This window comes from Lissotriton vulgaris, chromosome 8 (genome assembly GCF_964263255.1).
Source record: "Lissotriton vulgaris chromosome 8, aLisVul1.2, whole genome shotgun sequence".
NCBI classification, from domain to species: domain Eukaryota; kingdom Metazoa; phylum Chordata; class Amphibia; order Caudata; family Salamandridae; genus Lissotriton; species Lissotriton vulgaris.
In genome coordinates, this window is record NC_141696.1 from 251,404,260 (window position 1) to 251,417,328 (window position 13,069).

General features: G+C 43.2%; 1 protein-coding gene across 2 annotated transcripts in view; it reads left to right on the forward strand.

The window, feature by feature from the left end:
- Nucleotides 1-13,069, forward strand: part of MRPL39 (mitochondrial ribosomal protein L39) — a 136,592-nt gene that overhangs the window by 56,637 nt on the left and 66,886 nt on the right. The window contains exons 1-2 of one of the 2 annotated variants that reach the window (XM_086933263.1): nucleotides 6,008-6,678; nucleotides 6,919-7,164. In XM_086933263.1, the coding sequence (XP_086789389.1) occupies nucleotides 6,576-6,678; nucleotides 6,919-7,164 (349 nt within the window). In that variant the 5' untranslated portion in view covers nucleotides 6,008-6,575. Of the gene's footprint in view, nucleotides 1-6,007; nucleotides 6,679-6,918; nucleotides 7,165-13,069 lie in introns of those variants that run through there. The other variant, XM_086933262.1, reaches the window with a different exon arrangement.

Genomic DNA, 13,069 nt, shown 5'->3' on the forward strand with positions numbered 1-13,069 from the left:
CACTACCATCCCAAATGTATATTGTGCATGTTTGTGTACTTGGCCAGTGCGATACGTGCATTGCATGTATAATTCAAACTGAGTAGTGGAAGCCGGTTACATTTTGGAAGCCAATGACCTGCCCATGTGCACAAGATGGGGGCGAGAATGTTTTCCCAGAAAGTGGAATTCTATTGCTGAAATTCCTGAAGTAGCAGAGTGGCGATCTAGACACAAAATGCGGACAGGACTGGGCTCGTATGGAAATTTGATTAGGTCGTTTTTCTGATCGGGCCTGCTGATAAGTATTTTGTAGCTCAGGCACTTGGTAGATGGTGGGGGTAAATGAAGGGACTGTAGTCTATTGTCGGAGTGAGAAGGATCCTTAAGATGGGACCAGTGTGTCGTCTTTTCATGATCACGGTTTGTGTGGCTGTTGCTATCAAGGCACACTTTTAAAGCCATGTGTTTTTCCATAAATTGTTTAATGCCAAAGGTCCTTGGTATCTTTTCTCCTTAGTTAAACCCTACTAACCCTGTGGAAGACTCCGGTCGACAGGCTCGGGTTGTTGATGGTTCCCGTCACAGAAAGATTTCGTTTGGGTGGTTGCTCCTTTGTCTTCTGGGCCACAAAGCTGTGGAATACCCAGCCCCTTCACTTGAGACAAGAAACCCTAGAAGCAACTTTCAGGAAGAAGTCGTAAAACGTGGTTGTCTAGCTTGGTCTTATTTCAGCATTGCTTGAGCCTGCTTCTGGCCTTTTCTTGCTCCCGGCTCAGTTGTGTCTTCCCTTTTTCCGCATGTTTCTTTTCCCAATCTCTGCTGATGGTTGTGTAGGGCAATCCTAGCATGGGGACGCTCCGTTTGGAGTAACGAGTGCGCTTTAAAAATGCATAACATAAAGTGTTCTGCATCGAAACGCCAGCGAAAGTGACATGTTGGTGGCTGCCAAAGAAAAGTAAATTATCTGTGCAGTGCGCAGTAGAAAAATGATGTAGATTATGACCCAATTAGACAAATACAGACCCCACCTGAAACACAAACGTACACAGAACATTCAAATAGCAGTACATGATAGTGCACAATGCAACATGCACACATAGCAGACTGTATTGGCTTAAAATTCCACTAAATGAGCGCCTCATATAGAGGGTGCGTTAGACACAGAAGATTTGTGCTATAGGACAGCAGAGCACACTTTGGCTCTGCCACTGCACTTACATTTACAGAAATTGGCTCCAAGCAACAGACCCAGATGCACAAACTCCTGAATTTGGGAGCCACCTCCACACCATGCACGCAGCTGGTTAAACATTGTATGGTGGGATGTTACTGTCTCTAGTAAAGCAATTGTAAGAAGACCTAGTGCAATGCCTGCCTCTAGTCCTTTCCCAGAAAAGCAAAAAAAATCTTAATCAGTTGGTAAAAACATGAAACTGGAGCAGGGGACTGGGGTGGCTGTGACATTTTGCAGAAAGGGCCATGTAGGAAATAAAATTAAATAAGGGCCTTCTGTTCAAAGATATTTTGTGGTTGCAAAGGCTCCGATTCGGAAAATCAATGCAATTGTGACTGCAAAATAGCTTTTGGATATGTTCAAATCCCAAATTGAGATTTAGTAACTCGTTAACAAATAGCAAAATAGGTTTGTGAGTACATATCGATTTGAAAATTGTAAGAGACGTGTTTAGGAACGTCCCATCCAGTTTATGATTTCTTATGGTATGCATCAGTGGTTGGCGACCGCAATTGTGTTCACCAGTCTTTGATAGGTTAGTGTCACCTCGAAGGAGGTGCTAACCCACTCGCAAACAGGAAGGTTAGTGTTGTAAAATAAACTTTTTGGGGAGTAGGCATTGATCCTTGGGACTGCTGCGTACTCGTAAAAAAAGTTTTAGAAACTTTTTTTTATTATTAAAAGGGTGGAGTACAAGCTGCGTTAAAAAAGGCAAAACAAAAAAATATGTTGCTTTATTTAAAAGCAGTCACAGACATGGTGATTTGCTGACCCTAGCAGGCCACCGTCACTATGATGGCAGTGATTCTTAGTGGTTTGCAATTTATAACCTACCTCATGCATATTAATGAGGTAGGTCAAATTACAACCACTGATGAATCGGAATTTTGCAAACCAACATGTTTGAACATATCTCGTTTCACAAAAAAACAGTGCGTTTGGTAGAAGTCGGTGTACAATTGCAGCCACTTTTACCGAATTTATTGTATAAACGTAAGGCCCTTAATTATGAAAACATGCATGTAGGTTAGAGCACAGGAAATTCCGTACAGCTTTCAAACACGCACCTGCGCTCTGAAGTCTAAAGTTAATAATGTAAGAGTGTGGGGTGCTGGAACTTGGAAACAGCAATACGTTCCTCATTACTGCTGCCAGAGGAAACCATTTGTAACATACAGCGATGTCTCTAAGGGTGTTAGGTAATGGTTAATTTTAAGTAGCACAATTGCTAGGAGCACAAGGAGAAAACAGGGAGACAAAGAATTCAATGTAACAGCATTGGGTTTTTGGTAACTACATATATTTGTGGTAAATAACCGCATATACTTAAACCTGTATTAGAACAGCACTGCGTTATGTTAAATGGCATGTGACCTGTGGGATACTGTCAACAAGTAGTAGTGAAATGGTGAATGACGCAAGTGACACGTGAGGAAGTATGTACAGTGACCGGAAAGGTACGCAACAAAAAACAGTTGGTGATCATTTACATTGTAGAGATACCCAGACAATAAATGTTAATATATACAGGGGAATTCAAGATTGGTTTCCTCGAAGAAATAGAGCTGTAATTTTCGCTGTAAAAGTCTATGGCATTTCAGCCTGTTGGCTCGAAACACCACAGGTTTACTCCCCTCTGACTTCAAGGAGCATAATGTTACTTTGTACTCCCAAATTGGCACCTCTCTGGCCACATGTAAGTCCCTTGTAAAAGGTACCAAGGGCCTTGTGACCAGGGAAGGCCTTGGAGGACTTCAGCACATATTGTGCCACCCTTATAGACCCTGTACCCTCACTCACACACAAACACACACACACACACACACACACACACACACACACTGCCATTGCAGGCTGCGTGTTTTGAAGCAGAGAAAAGTGAAAAGTTTCCATGTGAAGAGTTTCCATGCCTACAGTCATTGTCACTGATATAGGTAAGCCACCCCACTAGCAGGGTGCACTATACCATTGGTGAGGGTACAGTGGCATGAGCCCTGTACCCCTACAGTGCCGAAGTCTTTTCTTGTGTTTTGTAAGTGCAGTACAGCCATAAAGAGTATATGGTCTGGGAGTTTGTCATTACGAACTCTACGGCACCATAATGGCTTTACTGAAAACTGGGAAGTTTGTTATCAAACGTCTCCGCACAATAAACCCACACTAATGCCAATGTGGGATTTAAGGAAAAATGCGCTCAGAGGGCATCTTAGAGATGCCCCCTGAAAAACGACCTTTGACTCTAGTGTCTTGGCTGACTGGCTGCTCGCCAGCTGCCACCCCCAGACATGTTTCTGGACCTCTGGGTCGAGAGACTCCCGCTCTCAGGGTTCTGAAACAAAGCAGATCCTGGGCAGAGGTGCCAAGCCTCCTCCCCCAGGATGGGTAGGGTCCATGAAGGGAAAGCTTCAAAGGCTTGTCGCCTTTGTGTGCTGCCCCAGCCACTTGCTGCTCCCAGCAACTGGCCCCCACCAGTTCTGACCCCCACTTTGGGTGGGAGAATCAGTGGGAAAACCAAGATAGGAGATGAGGTGTGCCCACCTTTTGTCAGTCAGGTGCGGGAGGGGAGGTGAAGCACAACTCTCTGTCCCCGCCATCTTGAAGATGGGGGGACCCAGCCAACCAGAGTGAGGCTTATTCCCCCCCTCCCACTGGAGGGTGGCCTATAAGGGGATGTACCCACCACAAGGAAGGGACCCATTGGTCCCAACCTTTACCTACCATAAATGCCCCTAATTTTAGTATTTTAGGCAACCCTAAACCTTGCCTCTTCAGACAAGAAGAAACTAGAAGAAGAAGGACCTAAGAGCTGTGCTGAAGGAAGAAGAGGAGGACACCAATAGACTTGGCCCAAGCCCCACCGGCCTGTCCCGACCTCGACGTGCTCCAGCAAAATCCCGGTGTATCCTGCAGCCAGCAGCTCCCCAGAACCTTGAGGACCTGACCTGCCCTGCCTTCCCCAACCAGACTTTATCTCCTGTGAACAGGAGTTCGAGGGGCCCAACCCCACATGGAGGTCTCCCCGGCTATCCTGATCTGGTGATCCCTGACCTGCCTCGATTCTCTCGACAACGTCTGCAGCCCTTTTCTGGAGGATCCGCCTGACCGTCGCCGTTAAGAAGAATCCAACACCAAAAACCACCCCTGCACCTGATGCCCCACAGCCTTGGGTGGCACAGCCGACGTTGTCCCACGAAATCCCAACTTACCTGTCCAACCGTTGGTCGCCTCCAGAAGACCTTCATTCCTGAGCCTGCAGTGTTTTGTTCGAACCGGAGAATTCCAATTGAAAGTCACAGGGCACCTGATGCCAAAACAGCACCCTGCACCCGGCCGCCCAAGTGCCGTTGTGGGATCACCTTGGGTGCTAACTTGTACCCCCTTTTGCCCTGAGCTGAAGTCCAGGAGCTTTGCTCCCTCAACCTTGTGGCCTGTCCGTGAGCAACCACCAACCGGAAACACCCTATCCCCTATTGGATAACATTTGGCCTCAGCACTCTGCAGCCGGCGGCCCTAGTGCAGCTGAGGGTGCTTTGAGAGTACATCCTTGAACCTGGGGGAACCCTAGAAAACCAACAAAACAAAGTACTTACCACTAAACAGATGAAATCATTTCCTCCCAAAGGATTGCATTGACTGCTTTTCTGTGAAAAATGTTTTAAGTGTGGAGTTGGAAAATTGTATGAAACATTTAGAAACTGTATATTTATAAAAACGGATTTACTCACCCTTTATCTAGAAAATGTCCCACTGGGCTATCTAGGCATATCACACTGAATAGAGAAAGTAACTTAAAAAGTAATCTGAAAAGTAACTTACAAGTAATCTCAATAATAACTGAAAAGTAATGCCAACTGTTTTATGAACAAGTGGCTTACCTGTAACCAATCCAATTGCATTTAACTGCATTCAAACTGCATTTAACTGCATTATTCTTGCAAAGTACTATTACACTTACATGTACCAGCCTGGCTTGGTTCTAGAAATAAAATACAACTAAATAACATGTGTATACAAAACAAATTGGTCAGAGCTCAGACTTTGAGTGTGTGAAATCATTTCTTGCCTGAGTGTGTAGAATAAATGCTTAACACTACCCTCTGATAAAGCCTTACTGCTCGCCCACACTACCACGATCGAGAGTAAGGTATTATCTACTTTAGCCTCTGCTTACCTTTGGGGATTCACTAAACTCTGTGCACACTATACCTTATGTTGGTATAGTAGATACAGAGCCAGCTCCCTACACATAACTACACATTTTTGCAGTTTGCAAACATGTTTAAAGATTTCTATCTTTAATTTTCAGTTTCGGTTATACAATTTGGGCTTGGAACTAACCGTAATGCATTCGTAGTAATGAAGCTTGTATATGATTTTGCATGCCATGTATAAACAAATATATTGCTTTGACTTTTATAGCTGAGAACACTACTTTGACATTAACACACTGTGGTACTGAACAAGGCTTTTTCCCAACTGTAGGCTATGGAAGAAAGACTTACAGTGTGTACTTGTCCAGTAGACTAAATGGAAGTGAAGGCTTGTGTCCCCGACCACAGTGTGTATCAGGCCGGCAGGTATTTCAAACACTTAGACTGCACCAGAAGTGACTGTTAAATGATTGGGCCTCTCATCTTTAGTGGTTGGAAGGCTTGAACTGCCTTTCTCTGATACTAACATTAAGATGTAGGACTCTTTGTCTTGTATACTTAGACTTACTCCATACATACCACATGCAGTTCAAAGAATGTGCACTCATGCAAGCTTCCAAGGTTACTCAACCTAGGGACACTTGTCTCCTGCTAATGAAACATTCAAAAGGAGGAGGCCATTTTGTCATACTTCACCCTGCCTTGTATGTTACCTATATGGCTGAAGTTACATTGAGACTAAAATACGATATACCATCCTTAAGAGGGTCTCTTTATGTCTGACTAATGCCAAACATTTGTAGCATTGCCTGTAGTTTTTCAACACCTAATGTATGTGCACTTAAGATGCTTCCTGTAGCATGTTACTCACCACAAAACCTCAACCTCTCATAAAAACATAGCCAGTGTCATGGGGAGTAACCAGTAGCATTATGATTTACATGTGCCACAATGCACAAAAGTGGACTTTTGAATGGGTTAATTATTTAAAAAAAAACTTTTTAAATTAGAAATGTTATTACATTTCTTTATTTTCCTATAGAGAGCTCTCTGTCCTGGTGGTGGTGATCTCTACAAAAAGGTGGAAAGTTATTAGTAGTAACTTTACACTTGTTAATTCAGTTGTAGGAGCCTCCCACCCTTATGCTTAAGTCTACACCTAAGGGCAAATCTCCTCTTGCAAACGATAAATAGCAAAAAAGTAGAGAATGAAACCTAGACCCATGAGTATATCTACACATGAGTTGATCAACACATGCAAACTTGCCTTTTTTGGGACAGCCCCTCAGTGTATTCTTTGGTTTCTCAGGGGTCCCGTTTGCCGTTCAAAATCTTTTTTTTTTTTAATATTTTTTTATTTGGTAATTCACAATTGCAGATACAGACAAAGATAAAACAATGAGAAAAACGAATTCAGTAAATATAACAAACAGTCAAAATAAGCAGATAAATTATCTTAAATAAAGCAGGAATGCTAAGGACTTAGCAGAATGAGGAAGATCGACAGGTGCAAAAAAAAAATTATAATAATGTTATCCTGATTGCACTCAGGGGTCCCGTTTGCTGTTCAAAATCTTTTAATGTTGCTTCTTCTTGTGCATTTCCTTATCTACCTCTGCACTTTGCCTCAATATATGTTAGCAGGTTTGTGTTTTGTTTTATATGTAGTGACAATGGTGACCACTTTTTATCTGCAGGCTTATTGGCGTTCCTGTGCTATGCTCCTCGGTTGTGTGCTGGAATCTGGCTTCAAAGATGAATACATGGTCAAACTCCTCAGAGCTCCAGAGGTGCCAGGTACAGTGAATCAAAAAAGTATCTGTTCCGGAATGTGTCTGCAGTTTTTGGTAGAAAACATTTAAAGGTGAACCTCAATTGGAGCATGGTCTGAAACCATCATAAATGGTAGTTCCTTGTGTTCTGCACCCTTACGTGTTACAGCTCCTGTTATTCCTCTTTCCCTGTTAAACAGGTCTTCATTTAAATGGCTGATCTGTTTGTGCTCTGTTTTTTTCCAGTTGAGTTTGCTCTCCTCACTGCGACAGACCTTATTTTTGCATTGTTCACCTGGCTGTAATCATCCCATCTTTGCACCACTGTAATGTCCTATGTCCAGACCATACATTTCATTATAATACCATGATATATTAAGCTTTATGCCAAGTAATGATTTTTTGGGTATGCTGCTACATAACGTTTCTAGTTGCTCTGCTTTCTGATGGAGTCTGCTAGCGATTGTAACATTATCATTGAATGGGGCATTGACTCCAGGTTAGTGCAGAGACTCCATGCTATTGTGATGCACATCTGCTGCATGGGTTTGTACAGATGTGCAGCTTTTCCACTTTGTGTATATCTTTGGGTTTCCCTTGCAGTGAGAAGAACAATTGTGCTAGTCAACTTATGCGTACTGTTGGCTTGTAGTGACATGCTGGGCAAAATGAAGCACGACTGAAATATAGCTCAAATGATTACCAGTGGCTGAGAATTGTGCAAGTAGTACAGCCATAACTTCTCTTTAACTTGTATGATATTTGTAAGGGAGTGCTTGTGTGCGGACCCAGACTGGTGAGTGCTGGAGACTGACATTTGATATCCACAGGTGTGATTAATAAGGTGGTGCTGTCCTTTGTGTTGGGCTGTAAGTGTCCATTTTGGACATTTCAGTCTGTACATACGCACTCTCCTGTACCCGTCCCTGAAAGTGGCTGGTGGGGGATGTGGCCAGCCCACATCCTTTGTATTATAGCTGATTTCACTTGCTTGAGTAAAACCCACCAGCTCATCCCTTTCTCTGTTACTGTGCAATGGTCCTTGAGACTGGGCTAATAACCTTCCCCATCTAATCCAGCCTAAACTGGTCTCACAATGGACATTAGGGTAGGAAGTCTGCAAATATGGCTTTCATGAGTGGTTACATGGCTTCCCCCGTATTGAAGAAGCCTTGAGACTTTTTAAAAGGTTAGGTCCTCTGATTGGCTGTTTGTTGTCATGTGCTCCCGTCTTGTGCTCCTGGTGGTATTGGATTTCTCGCTGTGTGGCATCGGGGGTTCCAAGACCATGAGCGCATCGCTTAGTAACAGAGGAGGCAGCAGATCCGATCTCCGGATTGCTATTGCCCCATCTACAGCCTGCTTCTTATAGATAAAAGATGTAACTTTACACAGACCTGTTTGATCTTTCTTCCGCCGCAAGATTGGTGGCGCGAATGGGATCTATCGGTACATGGCCGCCTGAGCACACTGTACTGAACTCCCTCTGCTAGAACTTTATTCCGCGTATTGACATGACACCATGAAGGCTCACACATCAGTATAGATGAGAAGAAAACAAGAGCTAAGAGTGGAACCTCTGTGCTCTTGCTGTTCTTCTTTCAGATTGGACCTAAGCCTCCAGAGCCCGCGGAGTTGTCTTGCCGCTTGACTTGGGACAAAGGAAGACGTGCCTGCATGAGGCGCTGGTCTACACTTGTCAAGAGGTCTGACCTGATGCAAGGAATGTTGTTCTGTTTGAGATCGTTGTCAGGCCGCTTAAGGAATGTAGACAGCCTAACAGCATTGAGGTCACCAATGTCCAGCGAGTGTTAAGGACCTGCTCCATCACTCGAGAAGGGTGAGTCTGCTTCGTCCTTGAGCATCACCGTAGAGGGCTATTGGGTCAAGCGGCGATTTGAAAAGTTGGGGTTAGAACCCTACGAGTGGTTTCACGGTTCCAGAATTTGCTGCCTGGACCATGACAAAGACTGTTGCGGAAGATTAAAGTGCAATTTCGCATGTTGAACATCTTCCTTTCAGTGGTGACGATTTGCAGCCGATCGCAGATCGTTCCTGAATTTGGGGAGTGCGCTGCATTTGGATTGCACTGTTCTTGTTGCCCTTCTTCTTCAGCCATGCCATCTGTTTCTTCTCGAGAAATGGCAGTGTTCTAGGGGCAACGCTCAACACTAAATTGGCACCATCAGCGTGTGTGCAGAGTGCAGACTTCACACTACTGCTTAAGTAGGTGTGACCAATATTGCATTTTGCAGGGTATGCTCATCACTTGTAAAAACCATGCATCGCGCGTAATGCGTTGTAACTTTGGGAGGCCATCTTACTTCCTCGGGAATGTGCAAGAGCATTCGTAAGATGCCCCATTGCCTGTACAAAGCGCAATACACCACTATTCCTACAGCCATTTTGGGACACTGGCCTGGTTCCAATTCAATTGCATTGATTTCACAGCTTTGCAAAACACGAGGGAGTGTTTTCAGCAAGCTCCACTACCTGCAGAAAGTCATGCTACATGAAGCCGTGGCAGCCATTTTGGGACATTGGGCAAGTTTTCATTTAATTACTCTGAGGTCACGCTGCACTGTATGACTTGCCTGCCTTGCCTGCAGTGTCAGTGAGAGGCGCTCCTTATCACAGAGAACTTTAAGCTAGTAACTTTTTAATTCAGCTATTAGAATACAGTGCTTGTAACATTGGTGACAGACAGACCTTTATCAAAGTATATATTTTACACACACTTGTATGTGGAATTCTGTTTTCTTCTTCACTTGAATACACTTGTGATGCAGCGGAAAGACTAGTCAAAATATTGATCTCATTTCAATTTATCTAATCTGATCACTTTCACTGACTGGGCCCATTTCATAACCTACTTCAATCACTGGTCCTCCAATTAATCTTTTACGTGAGCTAACAGGATATTCAGAGAACGTGAGACAGTTCCTTATGAGGACCTCGAACAAGCCAAATATCACCCTAAATCTCAACTACCAAATCTACCTTTGTCATCGGCAATTAAAATAATTCTTACATCATTAGGTTCACTCCAAGAAAGACTTGAATGCGATACATTTTGCTCATGTTAATTGTTTACCTAAAGTCTCCATTTGAATGGTGTAGAAACATGAAATCGCATTTCATAATTAGATTTAGTGCTGTTAATTTGGTTAAATAGCCACAGAGTGTCATACAGATTCAAATAAAGAAAACATTTGCTGGTTGCCTAGGAAAGGAAATGAGATATAAACATGGAAAAATCGATCATTTAGCATTTAGATCATACAAACCAAAGAATGCGGAGTCGCATTTCAGTATGCCACAGGAAAGAGTCTGAATAACCCTCCAGCCAAAAGGTTATCACCTGCATGCTTTACCAGACGGTAAATGCAGGTTCGAGTCAGTTCTGAAAAATTCAGTTCAAATGGGATTTGGCATTAACCCCTTCACTGCGGCGGCTATTCTGCCGCAGTGCTAAGGGGGTGGGGGGGCCGCGCGGCGGTCCCGGGCTCGTGACGGAACCGCTCCGTCACGGCACGCGGGTGAGCTGTGCTTGTGACGGAATGGTTCCGTCACGGCCCTGCCCGCTCAATAGAACGTGCCCCGCAGGCGCGGAATTCGCGCCGTGCAGGCGCGGCGAGCGGGCCGTGACGGAACCGTTCCGTCACCAGCACAGCCCACCCGAGGCTCGTGACGGAACCGTTCCGTCACGAGCATGGGAGGGGTTAAAGAGAAATCAGAGTTCAGTCTGACCGCATGCGAGGCAGGAAAAGGATAAATGACAGCCAGCCCCGACTCCACCTCCAAGGGGCAATTATACTTCCAAAAGTCTAGTTTACGCCCATAACGTATCCGTTCTTGTCATCCTATATGATTTTTATTGGTCATCCAAAGTGGGCTGTAAATGGTGTGGTCAATATAATACTTAAAATCCAGAAGCATTAAGTAATACTTTTGCAAAATCATCGAATTCAATTATTGTATATTTCCATCCTTTCCTCTGAAGTAAGAATATTCACTTTGCTCACTGTCTGTCCATTCCCAGACACTTTCTCTGGGTTTGCAATTTTATCGATACATTTTGGTCAAAAGTGTTGCTGAGTCAAAAGAGAGTTCTCTGACTTAGAGCATAAAAAGGAAATTTCACAAAAAGTTCTCACAGCATATTTTAGTGACTACTTCAATTAGATTCTGTTTTTCGAACAAGGAAAGAAAATAATCTGAGGCCTACAAGAGGTTTTCGCTGAATCATTACCACGTTCTTAGTTACTTCATTCATTAATCTTTTAAAAGTTCCAGGCCAATATTAGGTACTACCAAAAGTGATTTGCATGTGTCCTTTTCAAAAGCAATATTTACGTTTCCATTCTAAAGTGACACGTTTTTATAACTCAATACTAAAATAAGCTGCAAGCTTTCATATTATCGGTCAATGCTAAATTAAGCATTTTAATCCTTACAGGTGTTATTAGGTAGACATTGCTTTCATTTTTGACACCTTTTAAAAGTTATCGTCAGCACATTTTCTATATTAAGTTTAGTTTCTCAAACCTCGTGATTACAAAACAAAACCTGTTTCTGTTTCTCTCTTTGTTTACATTTTCATATTTCATGTTTTAAACATTCCTGCATGCTTTTACGATGCAGTATAAAATCTCAAGTTTTTAATTTCTATCATTTTACACAATTTCAACAAGAATTTAGTATCGTACATTTCTCGGTAATGGTGAGAATTGATAGAGGCAATCGTTATTTAACTTTTACGTTCCATCACTTGCATCGTAATCAGTTTGTGCCACCCACCCACACAACTATTCTTTTATTAATCCAGAATGGACAAATAGCAGCGCCACCTCCATTTCCTCAAGTTATAGGTACTCATTCTCTCGATTAGGAACAGTGGCATGAAACGTTCCAGTCATATCTCAGAGCCATTGATGGTGATCAGTTCCCCTCAAAAAAGTAAAAACACTTTAGTGTACGTACAATTTGGGACCGATAGGGGGAGCATTTTATATACTCTTCCTTTAGAAGTTGAAACGTGCGCACTGGGATTGGTGATGATGCTGACATCGCCTGAGATGCAGGATGAGTACGCGTCCATTGTCAAGAGTCTGCATCATAGAATCATTCCAAGGAAGAGCACCGTTTGGGAACTTCACAAGTTTCTTCAGCAGGCACAGTTGCCTGGGATATGTATTGGCGACTTTGCAACTGCACCGAGAGCACGTGCTTCGACTTGAAATTATTGTGAATTTAAGGATGAAGTAATTTGCAATCCGTTATTCGAGAGAACGAACAATAAGGAAATCCAAGAGTCAATGTCGACAGAGGATCCTGACCTTGAGAAAGCTTAAGCTGTGGATAGGAACATTTAGACTCTGAATTATGTTTGAGGGAAATGAACATGAATGTAAAGTCAGGTGAAATAAAACTGATTACCAAGCAACCTGATAAACATGCTGTGAAGGCTGACAAACTTAAGAGTGAGACCTCCAATATCAAGTGTACGTGAAAAAAGTGAATTCGCATGCTTTCGTTGTGTAATAAGTCTAATTTAGGCAACACTAAGTTCTGTGCAGCCCTTCGCCAGGTCTTTTTCGGATGTGGCAAAAAAAAGTATTTTGCATGTGTCTGCAAATCCTTGATTTGTCCTCGTTGCTTCCTATCTGTAAGTAGCCATGAGGTGATGGGCTCAAAGTCCGCCCCACCACCACCCCAGACCCCGCCTTTTCATGACCACGCCCCCTCCACACACAGCAAAATAAATGTGGAAATTGGCAGTTCTGATTACATTGCAATTAGACTTAAATACTATTAAAGAATAGAACATGTAAAACTAAAACGCTATATATAAATGGCAGCTGGCATACACGTTGGCATATACTGCCACCTACTGGCCAGCAAAGCAGTTTCAAATCGGAATAAACCCA